Source organism: Psammomys obesus, unplaced genomic scaffold (genome assembly GCF_907164565.1).
Source record: "Psammomys obesus unplaced genomic scaffold, mPsaObe1.curated_primary_1811, whole genome shotgun sequence".
In the NCBI taxonomy this organism is placed as follows: Eukaryota; Metazoa; Chordata; class Mammalia; order Rodentia; family Muridae; genus Psammomys; species Psammomys obesus.
The window spans coordinates 5769147-5790353 of NW_026585626.1; the positions used below are offsets into that span (position 1 = coordinate 5769147).

Here is a 21207-nt window from a genome sequence, read left to right on the forward strand (position 1 = left end):
GTAGCTACCAGCCTGCTGTGACCTACCTATGTGGCATCCCAGCTCTTCCGTCACAGCTAGGGGCGTGTGCACTCCTGCCCTAGAGGGCAGCCTTCCTGTCCTTGCCCGGGAGACCAGGGCGTTTAGGAGAGTGTCCAGATACAACCACTAGGAAGAGCAGAGGGACCAAATGTGATCAGTTCGGGAGCAAGGTCCAAGGACAGGCAACGCCAGAACACGACAGGACCGGTAGGAGCTGGCGGTGACCTGCAAACACTTTACACAACGCACAGCAAGGCCTTGGGGTAGAGGGAGGGAAGGAGGGCAGCCAGGTGCCCAGGATTCAGTGCGCAAGAGGCGCAGGGAGTGGAGCAGGGCGGACCTTGGGAAACAGAGGCAGCTGCTCTATGAGGGTCAGCTGGGGGCCAGGGCAGTCACCGTGCGTGGCCTCACCCCACGCCACCTACCTTTAACCCAGGAGTTCTCAACCTGTGGACCTCGACCCCTTTGGCAAACATCTGTCTCCAAAAATATTTACAATCCCCAACAGTAGCAAATTAGTTATGAAGTAGCAACAAAAATAATTTTATGGTTGGGGGTCACAACAACATGAGGAACCATATTAAGGGGTCGCAGCATGAGGAAGGTTGAGAACCAGATAGAACCCAAACCAACCTTGGGTACTCCCGGCACCTGCTCTTAGTAACTGGCAGGTTAGGCCTCCACTGAGGGGGCCAGCATGTCACCTTCACAGCCCCCAGGACTGGGGGAGGCAGGCAGAAGGGAGCGACAAGGGACACTCTGGAGGCTGAGAGGACCCAGGAACCTAACCAAAAGGCCAAAAGGTGTTTACTCCGGTAGCCCTGGGGAGGGGGGCTGGGCAGAGCACGAGGTATCGGGAGTGGATGGAGACGGGAGCAGCTGGGGCCGCAGTTTCACCTCCCTGTGGGGTCAGGGGGGGTGCCCTCACCACAGGCTCTGGAGTGGCTCTAGCCCTGCCCAGCCCCTTCTGCCACACCTCCTGAGTTCACCCTGCAAGTTCTGAAACTCGAGACCTGACCAAGGGCTGAGCATAAGATCATGCTGATGCCATGGCTGCACTGAGCCTTTCCGTGGGCTGTGCCCCTCTGGATGAATAGGGTACTGGCCAGTCAGAGACCGGATGCTGGGAGAAGTCATCTCATGTGCCTCATGCTCTTCAGCTTCCAGGTCAGAGGTTACAGTTTGGGGATGATGGGTTGGACCCAGGGCCCGTGAGGGGAAGGCTGTGTAGAAAGAGAGCTGCCTTCTGCACATCCTCTTCTTCCTTCTGGGGGTGGTGTCTCCCGACACCCCAGATCCTTCCACTTCCTGCTGTTGCTCAAGGGAAGGAAGAGGGCACAGCCAAGGTAGGAGACTTGAAGCTGGCATAACAGCCATCCTTGCTGGAGCCCTGTCCTATGCTCTTCGGCTCTGAAGTCAGGGGTCTTAATTCAAGACGCGATGTTAGGCTCACAGCTCGTCAGGGGGGCTGTGGGGGAGGGGGGATGCCTTCTGCACACCTTCATCCTCCTCGGGGCTGGCATCCCCCTCCAGGGCTCCCAGTTCCTTCCTTTGTTTGCTGCCACCGGTGGAGCCCTTGACCCTGCTGCGCTTCTTCTTGGACTTCTTCCCTCCCAGGGAGGCTATGTCCCCCTTCTTGCCAGACCAGCGCTCTGCCAGGCAACCTGAGGGAAGGTGCAGAAAGGCCTCAGTACCAGCTTGCTTGGGAGCAGCAATTACAGTGGGTGCCTCCCACCCGTCTTCATGTCACTCACTTGCCCCATGGTGGCCACCAGGCTCAGGTCTGTTCCTGTGCCTGGGGCCATCACCTCCCCTCATCCCATTAACTCCCTGAGGATAAAATGCCTCTGCTCTGCCACCCTGAGCGAGGGCAGGTGGTGTAGACACTGCCCTCCTCCTCCCACCCTGACTCACTGGTGTCCTTGCCCTTCAGCACGTGGTTGGCACACAGAAATTCGGTCAGGTCTTCCTCCTGGTGGTTTCTGTACCAGTCTTCAATCACCTCTTCAAACTCTTCTACCAGCACGTCACACTGTGAAGACAGCACCAGAGACTGGTGGGGCCAGGCACCCAACTCTCTCCAGGGCACCCAGCTCCAACACCACGACCCACAAAGAGAGAGGCAGGCAGGAGTGACTTGCCTGAGGAAACTGAGACAAAAGTCAGAAGGTGCCAGGCACGGTGGGGCACGCCTTTAACCTAACACTCCTGAGGTAAAGGCAGGCATCTTTCTGTGAGTTTGAGCTCAGCCCGGTCTACACAGTGAGTTCCAGGTAAGACAGAGCTACACAGTGAAAACCTATCTCCAATAAACAAAGGAATGGCTCCTGGTGGCCTTCCTTAGTGTATAGCCAGTCCTACCCATCCCACTGCTTGCAGCAGGCTAAAGGGCCCTTACCTGCTTCTTGAGGTCAGCCACCTCGGCAGAGGTCTCGTTCCACAGCTCATAGGGGATGTCCATCACCACCTTGACCCCTTTGTGGACGAGGTTGTGCAGCGTCTCAAAGGTCTCCGACATGCCCTGGAAGAGGCGACCAGGCATGAGCACATGCGGCGGCGCCATCTCTGCCTCCCACCTCCCTCTGCCTGGTGTGTGAGGACCTGGACGAAGACAGCCATCCGTCTGAAGCTTCTCCCCTTGGCCCTGACCTCACTCGCTCTTTGAAGCTGGCTTCCATCACCCCTGATTACACACAACTTGCCCTGCTCCCTTACCCTGTATGGTCAAACCTATCTGCTGTTGCTCTCTGGCCTTGTGACCTTAGATTTCTTTCCCAGAAATAAGATGTCCTTGGCTCCTTCACTGCTGGTGGGGCATTTTTATGTAAACAAAATGGTTTAATTATGGAAAACAAAGACTTTAAATATCTTCCTACCACCATTAATTATAAGTATCAAATGTTTTTGGCTCTATTATGCTACAATGTTTGAGGTTTTTGTTTGTTTGTTTTTTTAATTGCAGTTTTAGGCTGGGAGTGGCAGCTTATGTCATTAATACCAGGATTCCAGAGACAGAGACAGACAGATTTTTTAATTCTGTGAGTTCAAAGCTAGCCTGTACTACATAGAGTTCTAGGCCAACCAGAGGGATATAGTGAGACCCTGTCTCAAAATAAAAAAATAAAAATAAAAATAAGCCAGGCATGGTGATGCATGCTTTTATCCCAGCACTTGGGAGACAGAAGCAGGATGAGGATCTCGGAGAGTTTGAAGCTGGCCTGGTCTACATACATAACAGAGAGACCCTGCCTCAAAACAAACAAACAAAACTGCCATTTCAGCCAGGTCTATACAGAGAAAACCAAAAACCAAACCCAAACAAACAGAAAAACCCCGCTGTTTGAGAGTCATAGAAACCAGACCTAAGTTTCATAAAAAGCGTTCAGTAAATGCTGACTTGGTTTAGGGACGGAATTTGTGATGCTTTGAGATGGCTCTGCACAAATGCCTGCAATGCAGCATCCGGATGTAGGAAAAGCAGAGGCTCTCAGTCTCATGACTACGAAATCGTAAATTTCGTAATCTCAGAAATCGACTCTGAGAAACAGTGAAGACGCTGTGTCCTACAGGAGCAACTGTCTGGCCTCCATTTACTTCACTTTTAATCTATGTGCACACGTGTGTTTTCGGATGTGCACGTGGGGCCAGAAGAAACCTTCGGTTGCTGGTCCTCCCCCTCAATCCTGTTTGGGACACTCGCTCATTTGCATATGCCAGGCTAGCTGGCCCCTGAGCTCGTGGAGATTCTCCAGTGCCTACCTCCCTCCTGGCTGCAGGAGCACTGGGATGACAGGCACATCCGACTTTTTTTATTGATTTATTATTTACAGTGTTCTGACTGCACATATGCCTGCGCACCAGAAGAGGGCACCAGATCTCTTTATAGATGTTTATTTGCCATGGTGTGGGTGCTGGGAATTGAACTCAAGACCTCTGGAAGAACTATCAGTCCTTTTAACCTCCGAGCCATCTTTCCAGCCCCTTTATTTTGTATTTAGTTTTTTATTTTTTTTAACAGGGTTTCTCTGTGTAACAACACTGGCTGTCCTACAACTCACTCTGTAGACCAGGCTGGCCTTGAACTCACAGAGGTCAACCTGCCTCTGCCGCATGTGCCACCACACCAGGCTGGGCACATCCTACTGGATCTGGCTCTATGGGGATCTGAACCCAGGTTCTTACACTTCACTCGCTGGGCCACTTCCCTAGCCTAAGAACTATCTACTATCTGATATACGTATACACTCAGGGCAGTGGAAACATTTTTGGGTGAGGGCTGCAAATTTATTTATGTTTAATCAGATTCATTAACTTTATTGTATGTGTGTTTTGCCTGCACCATGGGCCTGTGAACCTCCAGATGGCTGCTGGGAACCAAACCTGGGGCCTCTATCAGAGCAGTAAGTGCTCTTAACTGCTGAGCCATCTCTCCACTTTGAGCAAGAGTTTGTTACTCTAAGGGCCTGTACCCAGGCCCACTCTCTGCTCCAGTTCTTCCTAGCTCATGTCTTTCCCTGATGAGAACAGAACAGGACTGAGGCCTAAAGGACTCAATATGCTGTGAAAAAACTGGACTGGATTCCTAGGTAGCCACTGTCCCCACAGATAACGCACTGCCTAGATTTCCCTTTTCCTAGAGATAATTCACACACACCAACATATGGGGCAGGGAGGTAGCTCAGAGGTTAAGTGTCAGCTGACATGTGCAGGGCCCTGGCTTTAGCTCCCACACCATGAAAAACAAACTGGGAAAATACATGCACACGCACACGAATGCACATGCACACGTCCACACACTCATGCACACAAGCACACAGAGCTTTTCTACATAAACAGTAGGATGTCACAGGCTTTGCACTTTGTAATTCTCCTCACTGCTTTGGAGACAGAATCCCACTGTGTGGCCCTACTGGGTCTAGAGCGTCTATGTAGATCGGGCTGGATTAGAACTCAGAGGTCCACCTGCCTCTGTGTCTTGAGTGCTGGGATTACCAGTGCGCAAGCCCCTGCCCAGCTCCATTCTTTGTTTACACTGTACCATATCACAGGCACAACCTACTACACCTGTGCCCTATTGGCTAACAGACTGTTTCTAATAGTTTGCTAGCGTTTCTTGTCTTCCATGTAGCCCAGGCTGACCTCAAAGTTCAGGTCATGCTACCTCCTAACTTCTGAGGAGAACAGGTAGGTCACACTGCACTTGGGCAGGAGAAAATAATTTGAAACTCTTTTTATGAAAACAATCAGGGATCAACTAACCAAATTCATCTAACTTTTAAAGACAAATCTAAAACTTCTGCTTGAAATGCTCAGCAGTCTCAGGGGCTATGGCTGACATCCTTGGACAAAAGGAATTTAAGAGGAAAATGTGGGTGGCAGGCACCGAAGACACAGAGAGAGACAAATATGAGCCTACGGTAACCAGCTCCTTCTCCAAGAAAAGCACCTGTGTAGGCAGGCATCTGGCCGGGGTCTCAGGAAGTGGTCCTCAGTGGCTCACAGGAGAAACTGACAATCATGGTCCCCTATTATCTTTTTTCAAGATTTATTTACTATGTATACAAGTGCTCTATCTGCATGTACACCTGCACAACAGAAGGGGGCACTAGATGTCACTATAGATGGTTGAGAGCCACCATGTGGTTGCTGGGAATTAAACCCAGGACCTTTGGAAGAGAAGCCAATGCTTAAAAAAAAAAAAAAAAAAAAAAAAACTTTTTTAATGACTGTTTTGTTTTGTTTTTAAGATTTATTTAATTTTTTATTTTATGTGCATTTAGTGTGGCATTACAGACAGTTGTGAACTGCCATGTGGGTGTTGGAATTGAACCCAGGTCCTTTGGAAGAGCAGACAGCACTCTTAACCACTGAGCCATCTCTCTAGCCCCCAGCCAATGCTTTTAACCTCTGAGTCATCTCTCCAGATGTTTGTTTGTTTGCTTGTTTGTTTTTAAAGTCAGGGTTTCATGTAACCCAGGCCTGACTCAAACTAGCTATGTAATTGAGGCTAGCCTTGAACTCCTGACTCTCCTGCCTCCATCTGGATGGCAAGTGCTGGGATCATAGTGCCATCATGTCTGTCTTCTGGCAATTGCCCTGACACACCGCTGTGAGAACCTTGCTGAGTCCTAGTGGCTTTGATACCCATGTGAGCTGCTGGCACGGGGCATTTCTGCCTGTGCCTGACATGGAACTGGAACCTGGGACAAGCCCAGGCCACCATAAAACACCTTCTGCTACTGTAGAAGCAGTAAGGAATACAAACAGCTATCCAAGAACTCAATGGAAGAAAAGAAGGAAGGTCCCTGGGCACGAGCAGCCACACACATACCAACAGACAGTCGGACTCATGCGGGCCTGGCCACAGGGGGAGTGAGACGTACGCACAAAGCCAACCTTGGCAAACCGGTTGCTGCCAGTCCTCTCCTTGTGCAAGCTGTAGTCCAGAAGCCTCTTGCAAATGGTCTCTGTGACTTCAATTAACCGTAAGTCCCTGCCGAGACAGCAGCACGAGAGCAGCTAAGTTCTCCCAACCCCAGGGTTGTGGTCTGTCCCTCCAGCCCTGCTGCCCAGTATCTGCACATCTCACCAACGGGAAGGCAGGGCTGGAAAGACAGGGCTGGAAAGACAGGTCTGGAAAGACAGGTCATCTGGCCTGGGGGCTCTGAAGGCTGGAGCACAGACCAGAGAGGCAACATTGTAACAGCTCTAAGGGAAGGGTGTGTGCGCATGGCTCACCGGCCAGCAAGGGTGCTACGCCTAGTCTCACCCTAAACCCATCTGTGAGCTGCCAGACACGGGTTCTGCCAACTGAACCTGAGGCCTCAAAAAGTATTTTTTGAAGAGCACAAAGTATTCTCAACCACTGAGCCATCCCTCCAGCTCCTACTTTAAAAACAAGCTGTGGTCCTGGAGATCAAATCCAAGCTACCATGCATGGTACACACGAGGTCTGTTTCTTCCACTTCTTTCCTATGAAGCAAAATGTACCTTTTTTAAAAACAAACAAACAAACAAACAAACAAACAGACTTAACTTGTCACCATTAGTGAAGACAGCATCAACAGGTCTTTCCCACATTTTTATTATTATCAGTAGTATTTTTTCAAGGCAGCCCTGCTGTCCTAGACTCACTCTGTAGATCAGGCTGGCCTCAAACTCAGAGATCTTCCTGCCTCTGCCTCCCGAGTGCCGGAGTTACGTGTGTGCCACCACACCTGTGCATTAGCCATCTGTTTTTTGATACAGAGGCTGGAGGCCAACATCAGGTGTCTTCCATGATCACTTTCTGTTTTTTGAGAAAGGCTCTCTCTGAGTCTGCAGCTCACCTTCTGCACTAGCCTGAGGTAGGAGGAAGTCACAGCGTGCCTCCAGCCCAGCCCTCCATCTCGGGATCAGAGGTGAGCACCACTCTGCCTGGCCTGATGTAGGTGCCAAGAATATTAAATGCACCTGATTTAATGCTGCGTTTCCTTCCTTCCTGCTATTTATTCTTTCACTTTGGCTTGCAGTATACTTAACTCACTCAAAACCGAAAATATGGTCAGGTGTGGTGTCGCACACCTTTGATCCTAGCACTAGAGAGGCAGAGGCAGGCAGATCCCTATGAGTTTGAATCTTATAAATTCAAAAGAAGGTCTTGCCGCATAATTAATGGTTGTAATCATGATGAGCCTCCTCGGGAATTCTAGAGGCCAGCCTTAATCCAGATAATCCCTCAGAGACAAGCCCGGAGGCCCTTCCCACAGGGGATTCCAGATCCTGTGAGTTGGTAATTTACGATAACCACCATGCCCACATTGGGCATGCATTTAAACCCACGATGGTCCTGCCCTGGCCTCCCAGCTGCTGGGACTACAGGTTTCAGACACCATGCCAGCACGTATCTTGTTTGCCTGGATTTCTGTCCTGTCACCATGGAGCTCCAGGCGGCCTGCAAGTAGACCAAGGAGGACTCAAGCCTGCAGTAACCTCCCTGCCTTGGCCTTTTTCCAAGTGAAAGACTATGGGTGTGCCCACTGTGCCTAGACAGTTCACCGTCATTCTGATGGCAAAACGTCTTTTTTTTTTTTTTTTGGTTAAAAAATTGTTTTTAATATAGGTGTTGTGTGTGTGTGTCTCTGTGTATGTCACATGTATGGGCGAGCCCATGTGGCTAGAAGAGGGCACCAAAATCCCCTGGAGCTAGAGTTATAGGTGGTTTGTAAGTCACCTGACATGGGTGCGTACTTGGGTCTGTTGTTAGAGCAGCAAGTGCTTTCCAGGCCTTGGCTCTCAATCTGTGGGTCATGACCCCTTTGTTGAGGGTTGAACTCCTTTTTACAGGGTCGCATATCAGATCTCCTGCGTTATCAGATATTTAGATTGTGTTCATAACAGTGGCAAAATTATAGTTATGACCTAGCCACAAAAATGACTGGGGTCACCAAGACACGAGGAACTGTATTAGAGGGTTGCAGCATTAGGACCTTCCGCTGTCTTTTTGTTGGTGGTGGTGGTTGGTTGATTTTTTTACAACAGTGTTTCTTTGTGTAACCCTATTTGTCCTGGGGGCTGGCCCCGAACTCAGAGATCTGCTTGCCTCTCTCCTGAGTGCTGGGCAAAGATGCACACCACTACTGCCTCGCTAACAGCACTATCTAGGGCTGCGCTGGCGCTCCAGCACCCCGTGTTGTTTGTTAAAGTTATGTTTTATCTGTGCGTGCATCAGTGCGTGAGTGTAAGGTTTGTTGGCAAGCACCTTTACTTGCTGAACCATCCTGCTGGCTCTTATGTCACTTTAGTTTTTTTTAACTTTCTTTTTTTTTTAAAGTTCATCTATTTGAGTGTTCTATCTTCATGTACACCTGCATGCCAAAGGAAGGTATCATATTCCAGTATAGGTGGCTGGAGGCCACCATGAGGTTGTGGGAACTGATCTCAGGACCTCTGGAGGGGCAAGCATGTTCTTAACCACAAGCTTTTAACTTTTAACTTGTATTTCATGTGTATGGGTGTTCTGCCTGCATGCTTGTATGCCTACCATGCACATGCCCTGTCTGAACAGGCCTGAGGAGGGTGTTGGAGTCCCTGGAACTGGAGTTACAGATGGCTGTGTGGTGCTGGACAGGGCCCCCAAATCCAGGACCCCCAAAAGAGCAAGCATTGCTTTTAGCTGCTAAACCATCTCTCTAGCCCATCCCACATCACTATGAAAGGATAATGTTAACTGTCAGAAGCTGGTTTTGCTTTTTATTTGTATCTGGCAAAATAAAAACCTGGCAATCCCACTGGCACACATCAGGAGGCAGAGGCAGGTCGATCTCTGAGTTTGAGGCCAGCCTGGTCTACAGAGTAAGTTGCTGGACAGCCAGAACTACAAAGAGAGACACTGTCTCACTTAAGTAATTAACTAATTAAAAACAAAATTCTGGTTATCCCATGTGAACAATTTTTAATAAATTACATTAGTCTGAGAGAAGACCCTAGTGGCTGGAAGTGCTCTCCTGCCTGTCATCAGCCTCTCTTTTTTGTTTTTTCGAGACAGGGTTTCTCTGTGTAGCCCTGGCTGTCCTAAACTCACTTTGTAGACCAGGCTGGCCTCAAACTCACAGAGAGCTGCCTGCCTCTGCCTCCCCAGTGCTGGGATTAAAGGCTTGCGCCTCCACACCGGGGTCAGCCTCAGTTTTCTAGATGAGGAATTTGAGACACAGAGAAAGGCTTCGTGAGAGTCACCTAGCTTGCTACTGGCAGAATAAACGGACAAACTGGGCCTGTTATTGTGACCAAAGTCTTTGTTACAGGTTTCCCTGGATGGACGAAAATAGGAACCACAACCCTCATTCTCCAAACCCTCCCCCCAAAAAAACAAAACAAAAGCAGGCCAGGCCCTAAATCCCCATTTACTTACGACTTCGTGTACTTGACTCCGGAGGCCTTCCGGTCCAGAATGCCATAGCCTGTGTCGATCACTTCCTTGGTCTTCCCAGTTTCCTCAAAAGCGGACTTCAACTCCACTGCAACATACTTGCACACTGGAGGAGGAAGCCATGGGACAGCCTGGTGAGTGCAGAGCCTCTTCTGGGAGGCCAGCATGCAGCCAAACCAACCCAGGTGGGTGCCTTTCCTGGCCTGGGGCAAACCAGCATTCTGTTCGGAAATTACTTCCAGGACACTAGCCCATGTCCATTCCCAGATAGAGTGCACTATCCCATGTCCATTCCCAGCCTCAAGTCCCATCACTTCACCAAAAAAAAAAAAGAAAGAAAAATAAATCAGCAGCACAGTTACTATTTCTAACTGGAACCATTTAGGAAGCTGAAGCAGAAGGACTGTAAGTTCAAGGCCAGCCTGGGCAACACACACAACAGGGGCAATCTCAAAACACAGCCAGGTGTGGTGGCATGTACCTTCTAATCTCAGCATTCAGGAAACAGAGGCAGGTGCATCTGTGAGTTCAAGACCGGCCCTCCAAACTTAAGGAATTCCAGGATAGCCAGAGCTACATCTTGAGACTATATCTCAAAATTAAATATCAGTGATAAGCAGTTAGGGGGGCTGGAGAGACGGCTCGATTAACAACACTCAGTGCTCTTAGCTAGGACCAGGGTCCTGCACACATGTGGCAGCTCACAACCATCTGTGACCTCTAATGCCAGGGGAGCCAATGCCCTTTTCTGGTGTCAGCAGACATTGCATGAATGAGGTGTGCACACAGACATATATGCATTCATGCCTGCAGGTAAATGTACACATACAGGACAAATCTTTAGAAATAATAAAATTGGGCTGGAGAGGTGGCTCAGCAGGTGAAGGGGCTCACTGCCCCAGGACACACACGGAGACTTGTGTAAGCTGTCCTCTGCCCAACATGGCTCGCTGTGGTACCTGCCCCTGCCATCTCTCCAGCCGCCCCCAAAATAAGTAAATGTGAACAAAATTTAAAAATAAAATATTCATGCACAATAAGCGGAGAACGTAATGAAAAATTGTATTCTTCTGCTTCACTCAACAACTGTTAATGATTTGCTGTGCAGTATGAAATATTTAATAATCTCCACAATTACACATTATAAACAATAATACCTCATAATGTACTTCCTGTGAACACGAACTTCTGTGTAACTACCAAACAATTATGGGACTCAAGAAACTAATGGGAATCATCTATAGTTCACATGAAACTTCTCTACTTGTCCCTGAGACATCCTTCATGGCTGCCTTATTTCCTGATTTCATGTGTTCGCCACCAGCTCTCTCTCTCTCAGCTGCCAAGATAATTTGCTCCAGAGAGGCCTACTGTTTGTGTGCATGTATTTTCTCATTTCTTCCTACCCTCTGCGAGCAGTTATCAACCAAGGTCTGTGTGCCAAGCACTGGGGACAGGAGATGGAAAACAAGGTCCCTCCCACCTGTCCAGATGCTCAGTGTGAAAGTGCAAAAGGGTGTTAGCAATTAACAAAGGAGCTACTGCCCCCAGGGTGCAATGCGCCCACGACCCTGGGGAAAGTGGTTAATGCCCTCTAGGGGCTTCTCTTGACTTGTCTCTTGATACTACATGAAATCTCCACAGGGCAGTTCTGAACTAGTTCCATGGGATCCCAGTAAGATCCAGCTTATTGGGATCCTCAGGGGTGTGTGTTGTCACGGGATTTCTCCTGTGTTGCCCTAGTCTGCGGTCAGTGATGGATGCTTGCTAATTAGTACTGATAGAGTCCATGAGGAAGGAAGAGGGGAGGAGGGGCAACAACAAGAGGAGGACCCCGAAGGTTTGTACAGTAAGGTTTTATGTAACAAGCTCTCTAACTGATGCCGGAGAACTTGGAACCCAAGAGCCCCAATTAGAAGCTGGTGATCTCAGAGTCTCCAATGCAGCAAGGTTCTCACTTCTCTGCTGGACAATCGTGGACCATCTGGGCTCCCTCCCCATTCCACTCCTGGCACACTCGGCATATTCTGGCTACTCTGCCCATTTCTCCCACAGCCTCAGCTGTGGTATTCCACGAGGGGGAAAATGAAGGTTTCGAAATCCTTTTTCATATCCATCAACTACAACCATTCCCATCCATCCAAACGTCACTTCTTCAAGACACCCACAGTGTGTGAGTGTGTGAGTGTGAGTGTGTGTGTGTGTGTGTGTGTGCGCGCGCGCGCAGGCGCTTCTGGGCAAGTTCTCCTTCCTCTGTGCTGAGGCCTGTTCCACTGAGGCTACAAAACCGGAAGGTGGGCTCTCTGAGCCAGACAACAGCTAGCAATTAACAACAAAAATGCAATACTAATAAACATAAATAAATAAAGTATTAAGACGAGTCTAAGGGTCAAAGTTTGCCAAACCACTTCATGGCTGAAAAATCCTTTGTAAATTAATCTTCACTGATTACAAAATGAGTTTAGGCTTGGATGAATACTAAGATTCTCACCAGCTCTGTGATTCTGAGTCTATGAAGGGAAAAACATGACCTTCCTGAACTGTGAATAAGAAAGATGGCTGAAGAGATGGCTCAGAGTTTAAGAACACTGGCTATTCTTCCAAAGGTCCTGAGTTCAATTTCCAGCAACCACATGGTGGCTCACAACCATCTATAGTAAGATCTGGTGTGCAGGCAGAATGTTGTATAAATAATAAATAAATCTTTTTTTTTTTTTTTTTAAAGAAGAAATGGAAGAAGGGGGCTGGGGAGATGGCTCAGAGGTTAAGAGCACTGGCTCCTCTTCCAGAGGTCCTAAGTTTAGTTCCTAGCAACCACATGGTGGCTCACAACCATAATGGGATCTGATGCCCTCTTCTGTCATGCAGGCATATGGGCAGAGTACTCACTCATACACACACACACACACACACACACACACACACACACACCCCTAAAAAAATTTTAAAAAGAAAGAAACAGAGGAAGAGCCTGGAGGTAGCACATGACTTTAGTCCTAGCACTCAGAGAGCAGACGCAGGCGGATCTCTGTGAGTTAGAGGCCAGCCTGGTTTACAAATCGAGTTCCAGGACAGCAAGGGACACACAGAGAAACCCTGTCTCAAACAAACAAACAAATGGAAAGACAAATACAAAACTCCCAGGACCAGAAGAAGGTGGAGGGAAAGCAGCCTGGCACGGGTGAGACCCTTCACAGGCACAGTTCCAGGGACTCACGTATCTCCAGAGCATCTCACTTAAAAACAAAGTGTTGTGTATTTACAGTGTGTGTGTGAACACGAGTGTACACTCATGCATTCATGTGTGGGTAAGCACATGGAGGCCAGAGGTGTCTCCTGACACTGTTCAGCATCTTTTTTTTTTTTTTTTCCAGACAGGGTTTCTCACTTGAACCTGCAGCATGACGATTTGGCCAGACTGGCTCCCATGTGGGTCTCCCAAGCGATGAGAGTACAGGCACACGAACACAGCAGCATCTGTTTTCCACACTTATCTTGGGGTTCTGAACTCAGGTCCCTAGGTTGGTGCAGCAATCATTTTACCCACTGAGCCGTGTGCCCTGCCTCCATCTCGATTTTAACCGCTCAAATGGAAGGATTATGTGTCTCAACGCCCCGTTTCCCAGTGCTTAGGGAACATCTGACCTGGGTAGGTCTAGCTTGGTGCAGGCTTTGACTTAACATAAAGTGGATTTCCAGAATACTCTGGGGTGTTCCGAGCTAGAATGGAGAAAGGAGGGGGAATGACTGCAAAGGTCTGGGAAGGAAACCGGCAAGTAAGTGAAGGACAGGACAAAAGAGAAGACCCTGAGTTGCTGCCTCCACTCCTGTGTCTTGAGGGTTCTTGTCCTTGAGGATTCCTTGTCTCCCTCCTTCACCTAAATCTCCTCTGGGCCCTATGCTTCCACAAAGTGATCCTCTGAGCCTCCAAACACACTCACGGCCTCTCCATATAATGTATATACTCCACAAGCTTTAAAAAAATGTTTTTGTTCTGCCGTTAGATATTTGCAGCCGAGTCCCTGTCCTCAAGAAGCAAAAGAATCACACAGTGAAGTCACAGCCTTCATATAATCACACCTCCACATAATCGTACGTATTCCAACAGCGTCTCTGTGTGTGTGTGTGTCTGCCAATAAATATTTGAACTAAGACTTCAGGGAACAAAAACCCATACATAAATTAGGCTGTAGAGAAGGTACTATGGGGACTGTTTCTGTTCCTTTTCTGAGTCATATGGAGCTTTTCAGTTCCTCAAACTCGCTCTTTGGCTTCTCGGCCTGCACGGCCTTTTCACCTGCCTCCGTTTCTGTGGTTTCTGCGGAGGAGGCTCCTCTTTCCTTTTCCTGGCCAACTCCTAATTTCGCAGCAGGCTTCCTCCATGAAGCCTTCCCTTCACCCCCACCTCCAGGCTAGATAAGCAGTTACGCCTGGCCGGCCCCAAAGCACGGACCTCTAGCTTATTCGGGAGTCCCAGCACCTACCAGTGCCAAGCACACTGCAGAGTCAGTGAGACCCCGGCCCCGGGACCTGCCATCCCAAGACCCTGCCCCGCAGGCCCCGCCCCCGCCCGCCCCTCGGGCTGGCTACGCCCCGCGGCCCCGCCCCCTCACCTTCGCATTTGCTGGGCAATCGCACCCAGTCGGTCTCCTCCGCCCGGGCGCGGCTCGGGCCCAGCTTCGGGGCCGGTAGCAGCAGCAGCGGCAGCAGCAGCAGCAGGGGAAGCAGGAGGCAGCGGGGCGCGAGCTCAGACATCGACTCCATGGCCCAGCCGGACCGGGAACGGAGCGGACCCGGTGGCGCTTCCTCCGGCAGCGCGCGCGGAGCAGCTTCCCCGGGCCGCTTCCGGGGCTGCACACGTGCCTCCGGGTAACCACGGCGACGGCGCGCCCCGGCCCGCCCCCTCGCCTCGGCCTCCAGCAGCTTTCCAAACGGACCGAGGCCCGCGGGCGGCGCAGCCAATGGGGTTCGCTCGGCGTTTGCTTTCTAGCGAATGGGAAAAAAACGATCTTTTCTCCACCTCGGCCAATCAGAGAGTGGATGGTGGCTTGGGCGACCTAGAGCCATCTCTCCGACGTCAAACGGAGGATTTGGGAGAGGCTGGAGTTTCAGGGCCCAGGGAGTAGAACTCTGGGTTGGCCTCGGAGGGGCCGGATTTGGGCTTTCTAACATGGAGCGGACTATCGCTCATGTTTTGTTTTTTGTTTTGTTTTTTTCCCCTCTGTCTTTTGTTCTTCGAGACAGGGTTTCTCTATGTAGCTCTGGCTGTGCTGGAACTCACTGCGTTGACCAGGCTGGCGTTGAGTTCAGAGGTCTGCCTGCCTCTGGCCTGCGCCTCCACATCCGGCCTCACGCTCTTTTCCTCTAAGCTGTAAAATTAGAGGAAAGACGACTGGAATCAGTTGTCTCCTTCTACCACGTTGGTCCTGGGCATCGAACTGGGGCCTGCAGGCTTAATAGCGGTCTCCTTTATTTCGTAAGTCAAGTCATCAACCCTCCTAATGGCTTTCTTTATAAAGTTGCAAACCCTCACTAGACACCTGCTTTTAGATTTTATTATTGCAGCCACTCACACTAATAGATACTTAAAGACCCACAACAGCCCTGATGCCCAGTGACTTTGCAATTGTCCTTACGAAAACTAGAATTACTCACTTTTAAAAAAGGATTTATTATGTATACAGTGTTCTGCCTGCATGTACACCTATACACCAGAAGAGGGCATCAGATCTCATTATAGATGGTTGTGAGTCACCATGTGGTTGCTGGGAATTGAACTCTGGACCTTTAGGAAGCACAGCAGCCAGTGCACCTAAGCTCTGAGCCATCTCTCCAGTCCCCAAAACACTGACTTCTTTACCCAGAGTGATTCTCCTACATCTCTTTGAAGCTTGCCTGTTGGAAAACTCAAGTCAATTGGTGAATTAATTGGGTTAAAACCTCATGAACAACTAGGGATATAGCTCACTCAGTAGTACTTGCCTAACTCGCACAAATCCCTCGTGTTTCATTTCCAGGCTGGGATTTGCTCTCCAGGCTGCTGTAACACTGAAGGTGCGTGTTGGTGCAAGGCTATAATCCAAGCATTCCAGAAGTAGAAGGAGGTCAGAGAAGTTGAGGGCCAACCTTGGCTACCTAGCCAAGGGTGCAGCCTGAGCTACATGAAGTCCTGTCTCCAAACAAAACAAAACCACTTTGAGATGCATGGAATAGATGGCTGAACATTGCAGTGTTTTTAGCATGGTGTCTCAGTCTCTTCTGCTATTTATTTGTATTGTGAGTTCTCAAAAGGCAGGAACCTGGTATTGAACATTTACTTTTTTTTTTTTTTTTTTTTTGCCTCTGCAGCGTCAGAGGGCCTGGCACTAGGAGATCTTTGTTGAGAACTCCCAGGCTGAACATAGACCTTAGCTGTGGAGTGGTTGCCTTGTACGGATGAGGTCTTGGACTCAGTCTGGCACCAAACACAAAAGTGAGCCATATCAGGTGTGATGGCACACTCCCATGATAACAGCACTTGGAAGGTGAAGACAGAAAAAAACCACAGCTCTTTGGAAGAAGCAGAAAGATCAAGAGTTCAAGGACAGCCTTGGTTCTTAGCATTACTTTAAACTGCTTCTGAGCTCAACTTTCCTGGGAAGCTAGCAACAAATGCAGCTTTGCCCACAAAGCCCTGTTTCCTTTCTCAATCTGGGTTTGTTTGCTGACCTTATGAAGACCTCCAAGCCCAGCCTGCCCTTTGTTAGCCTTAATGCCTTGTTTAAAGTGTTTATAAGACCCTGGAGGCCAGAATGGCTGGACCTTGTCCCCCAAACTTCTCTAAGGGCCATAACATGCATTACCAGCCCCCTAAGGCAGAAGTGTGGCCAGGCCCCACCCTAAAGAAAAAAAAAAAAAGCTGAGATTGAAAAGGTTAGACTAACTTTGTAACCAGTATGTCTTCTAAAGCCTATAGCTTTGAGTTTTAGGTTCAGGTTAAGCTAAAGCCTCTTAGTACCTTTCCAGAGAATGGAGGAATGTGACCCTATCTGTGAGGACAGATATAAAAAAAAAAAAAAAAAAAAAAAAAGGCAAGCAAGCAATGACCTTCACTCAGCAAAAAAAAAAGGACCAGACCCTTTAATGAGATAGCACTTCTTAGCAAAGAACCCAGACTTGTTCTGAGTAGCTTTTGACCTGCAGCCAAAAGTCCGCAGCCCCTAATCTTCAAGGATGAGCTAACCACCCCCACCTTAAATTGCAGCTTCGTCCACACTTGGCAGGACTGGCCAAGCTTGAGCACCTAAGACTAACCAGTTATCTTACTTTATAGCTTCCTCATCCAATCCTAAATTGCCAAGACTTCAACTTCAAATCTCCCGCAATTTTTCTTTTAAAAACCTAAAGGCCTTTGTCTCTGGGTGCCACTCTTTGCTGACCGGCAGGGGTGACCCCATTGCGCAATGGTTAATAAACCTCTTGCTTTTTCAACGAGTCTTGGTCTGGGGGAGTTTCTGGGAAGGGTGCGATCTTAAACTCCTGAGCTGTGAGACCCCAGGTCTTACAAGATCAGGCCACAAAATCCTGCCAATCCCTGAGTTTGCTCCAAAATCAGGCCACATAATCCCTGCAATCCCAAACCACTCTGGTAAATTCTGCCCAGCCCCCTCCCCAAACCATATAGAAAGCTGCTCAGTTCTCTACTGCTCCTCATGCAAACTGAGACAGCTTCCCTCCTGTGCTTTCCCCTCCCTGTATCTGGCATTAACTACTATGTGGCCTCCTTTTACTCTCCTCCATCCTTCTCTACCCTTGTTAACCCCCACCACTAAACTGGAGAGAAAAAAAAGGGAAAAGGTATAAAGTTATTGTTAGACTACTTCCTGCTGATGAGGGGCATTGTGTTCCTTGGGGCAAGTTTGATGTTTGTCATCAGTGTATCTAACTTCTTCTTCTAGTTTCTTTGTGCACAGCTACTTGACAAACAGCACCCAACCACCAACCAGCCAACAACAGCAACCCCCCCCCCCCCGGGGCCCTAACATTTATTACATAGCTTCCAAAAAGTTCCCAGAATTCCCATGTCACACACTGCATTTCCCCCTTTCTGTTTTAAGGCATTATTTATGCTGTATTTAGTAAGACATTATAAACAGAAATATTTTCAATGAAATAAGCACTTTCTGGGTCAGTGACCAAGGTTTTCAGGAGACCTCTCCTACTCAATTCTAATCTTTGTAAGTTTTAGTGGTGCCCACAGCTTTTCATTTCCTGTGGAAACATAAACAAATCCATGTCCCCAATGGGAAATTTTGTAGGCTTCTGTGGAGAGCTGCTTGTTTGTCAGGCTGCTTTGTTTATTGAGTTCTCAGTGAGAAGCATGTTTTCACACTGGCCTTCACCTGGAGATAGAGACAAGCAGGATGCTTTGCCAAGTTCTGTTCCTTTAGTTTGTGTGAGGATCACAAAGACAGATGGTCGGGGTAAACAAGTTTGACTTCTCCATGAACCCTTCATTGTGCTGAGGTGCTTTCTCTGACTAAAGAAAAGGTATTGTGGAATAAACCATATGTACAGTTTCTACTGGCAACCCTCTCGAACTGATTTCCTGTGGAGAGTGTGTGCGTGTGTATGTGTTTAATTTTCTTTCAGTCCTCATTCGCCACTCAGGAACTGTTTGACTCTGCCAGCGGGCTCTGGCACCTTCAATTCTAATGTTAATACATTCTTATAGTATATAGGCTGCTTTAATTCCACATTTTTTTGTTTTGTTTGTTTTGTATAACCTCATGACTCTTGGCTGCTCTTATTTGAAATGGCTTGTAATTTTTGCTGCAGGGCCTAGAGCCAGGCTCTCATAGCCATTTCCAAGGTCAAGAAATCGCCTTGGATATCTCTCTTGGACCTACATTTATTGGTCCAATGGCCTGCATACCTGTGGAAGCCTAATTCGTTCTGGCTTATAGTTAGGCAACCCATTGCTGCTAGAAATGACTTGTTCATTTTTATAGCACAAAGTACTGTATTTCTTGATGTTAACACACCAGGCATTTTGAGACCTCAAACATTTACTGGCTTGCTCACAGTCTCTTTACAGATGATTAGATTTCCTGCAATTAAAGCACCAGGCATTTTGATATCTGAGAACTTCAGCTATAACTTGACCTATGATATTAGCATGCTACACATGAGAACCGATTCTGGTTGTTTCCCTTTTCCATTCTTTGTCCATCAGTGTTACTCGCACCTTTAAGAGCCTATAACTTTTTACATTCAATATTTGCATTTTGATGCCCCAAGGTTTCTAACAACCCTTGCATCAGGGTCTGGTATGGCTTTTTTCACAGGTGAGACTAATCTTTGTAAAAAAAAAAATCAGTGACAGCTTCTCCAAAAGCTTGTATAATCTTTGTAAATGAGGTGGACCCTTTACCAGGCTCCTCAACTTTGTCCCAAGCTCTTAAAGCCACTCAGCGACATGGCTCAATAGTGGAATCATGAAATTGAACCTGTTCTTGTATAGCAGAGTGCCGCCCTTCACCCAGCAACTGATCTTTTACTATATTCATTCCCTTCTGTTTCCCTGTTTAATATTCGTGGCTTCTTCCCTCCACCATGTTAACCATTGTAACTGCAGACTGGCTTCTAATGCAGCTGTCACCAATCCCTTCCAGTCTTGGGAGATAACCCAGCAGAAGAAGCCACAATAAATTTTTTTGCTGGCATCTTGAAAAAGAATATCCGTTTCTTCTTCCCCTGCCATTTCCTCTAGTGCATTTGAAATAAAATTTCCCATTCTGCTTTGCCCTTTGTTGGACACCACTTGTAGCCAGTGTTTACTACTTTATGGGTCCTTTTTTATTCCTTCCACCCTTCTCTACCCTCATTAAACCCCCAATACTAGATTTTGAGGGGAAAAGGTAGAAGGGAAAGGGGGTGAAGTTATCAGACTATTTTCTGCTGATTAAGGGGTGCCGAATTCCTTGGGGCAAGTTTGATATTCACCATCAGGATATCTAAGTTCTTCTAGTTTCTTTGTACTTGTTTCTTTGCAACCAACAGCATCCAAATACCAGCCAGCCAACAACAGCAACCCCGCCTCTTGGGGCCCTAGCATTTATATACCGTCTGAAAAGTTCCCAGGATTGCAAATGTCACAACCTTGCAGAAACACTCGGCAGCTGGCAAAACCACACCCCTGCCAGAGCACAAGGCAAATCATAGCCACCTTCTGTGAAGCAGCCTCATATCCCCACACCTGGAATTAAAACAAAAACATATTCTCATATCATTTCTGGGTTTTTGTTTGTTTGTTTTGAGACAGGGTTTCTTGGTGTAGCCTTGGCTGTCCTGGACTCAGACGAGGCTGGCCTCAAGCTCACAGAGATCCACCTGCCTTTGCCTCCCAAGTGCTGGCATGTACCACTGTGCCTGGCTTGCTTGCTTTCTTTTAAGTGATCAAAATTACAAAAATCTCACTGCAATTCCTAATAAATCTCTTGTGTGAGATTTGTTGTGCTGTGTGACTCTGTGGTATTCCTTGGCTCATGACTGCCAGGATACATTTTCTTTCAGAGCTGCAACACTTAACAGTGTCCGTATCAGGGCACTTTGGCTAGATGGGGCTTCGGCACACAGAACGTCACACTACCTCAGACTGGAGGAATCTCCAGGGTGTCTCTACTTCCCTAGGCTGTGTTAGACCTGGATAAATCAGAAGCTGGCCACCACCTTTGACTCACAAGGCTCCAAACCCCTCCTGGCGATAATATTTTTCAGCCACAGATGTGATTCAAGGGACTGGAACAGGACACAGTTGAAGAGAAGAGCAAGGAAAGTTGAAGCAGAAAGAACTTGACTTCTGGACCGAGGGCTGCTAAGGGACATTTATAGAGGCAAACATTAAAGCCTAGGCTCAGCATCTGGGCTGAGGGCTAAGGGACAATGCCTAGAGAAGTTGAGGCTAAAGCTCAATCCCTCCCTGAACCTAGCCTTGGGGGAAAGCTTGATTCCTGTATGGAGGGACACAATGTCATCACCATAAGCTATGTTCCTGTTCCCTAAATGATCCATAGAAAGAGGCCAGAGATGGGGCTGTGAAAATGGTCCAGTGGTTAAAAATGCTTACCACACAAGCATCAAAACCAAAACTGAATGGCAAGAATGGCATCCTACTAGTAATCCCAGTGCTGTTTGCAGAGAGAATCCTCGGAGCAAGCTGCCTAGCTTGAGCTAGCTGTGAACTGTAGATTTAGTGAGAATTTAGAGTTCAACTGAGACCCTGCCTCAATCTATAGAGT

The 21207-nt window shown here is 48.2% G+C and overlaps 1 protein-coding gene and 1 long non-coding RNA gene across 2 annotated transcripts; one reads left to right on the forward strand and one right to left on the reverse strand.

Annotated features, from left to right (window-relative positions):
* Positions 1 to 236: 236 nt before the first annotated feature.
* Cnpy3 (canopy FGF signaling regulator 3) lies at positions 237 to 14791 on the reverse strand. Its single transcript, XM_055613178.1, has 6 exons — positions 14542 to 14791; positions 9911 to 10034; positions 6418 to 6514; positions 2420 to 2542; positions 1936 to 2053; positions 237 to 1685 (listed from the first exon to the last, which is right to left on the reverse strand). The coding sequence occupies exons 1-6, from the start codon at positions 14690 to 14692 to the stop codon at positions 1471 to 1473; spliced, it is 828 nt and encodes a 275-aa protein (XP_055469153.1). The 5' UTR covers positions 14693 to 14791; the 3' UTR covers positions 237 to 1470.
* A 35-nt stretch (positions 14792 to 14826) lies between these two features.
* Positions 14827 to 16157, forward strand: LOC129681278 (uncharacterized). The gene is made up of 2 exons (XR_008720827.1): positions 14827 to 15404; positions 15946 to 16157. It is a non-coding gene; the product is annotated as an uncharacterized LOC129681278 (long non-coding RNA).
* Positions 16158 to 21207: the final 5050 nt, after the last annotated feature.

Bases quoted from the DNA above. Each gene is read 5' to 3' on its own strand.
- Cnpy3 (XM_055613178.1), bottom strand. From the start codon at position 14,692: ATGGAGTCGATGTCTGAGCTCGCGCCCCGCTGCCTCCTGCTTCCCCTG. The intron at 2,054-2,419 runs GTAAGGGCCCTT...CTGTCTTCACAG, and splicing joins TGGCTGACCTCAAGAAGCAG to TGTGACGTGCTGGTAGAAGA. The intron at 1,686-1,935 runs GTGAGTCAGGGT...ACCTTCCCTCAG, and splicing joins GCTGAAGGGCAAGGACACCA to GTTGCCTGGCAGAGCGCTGG.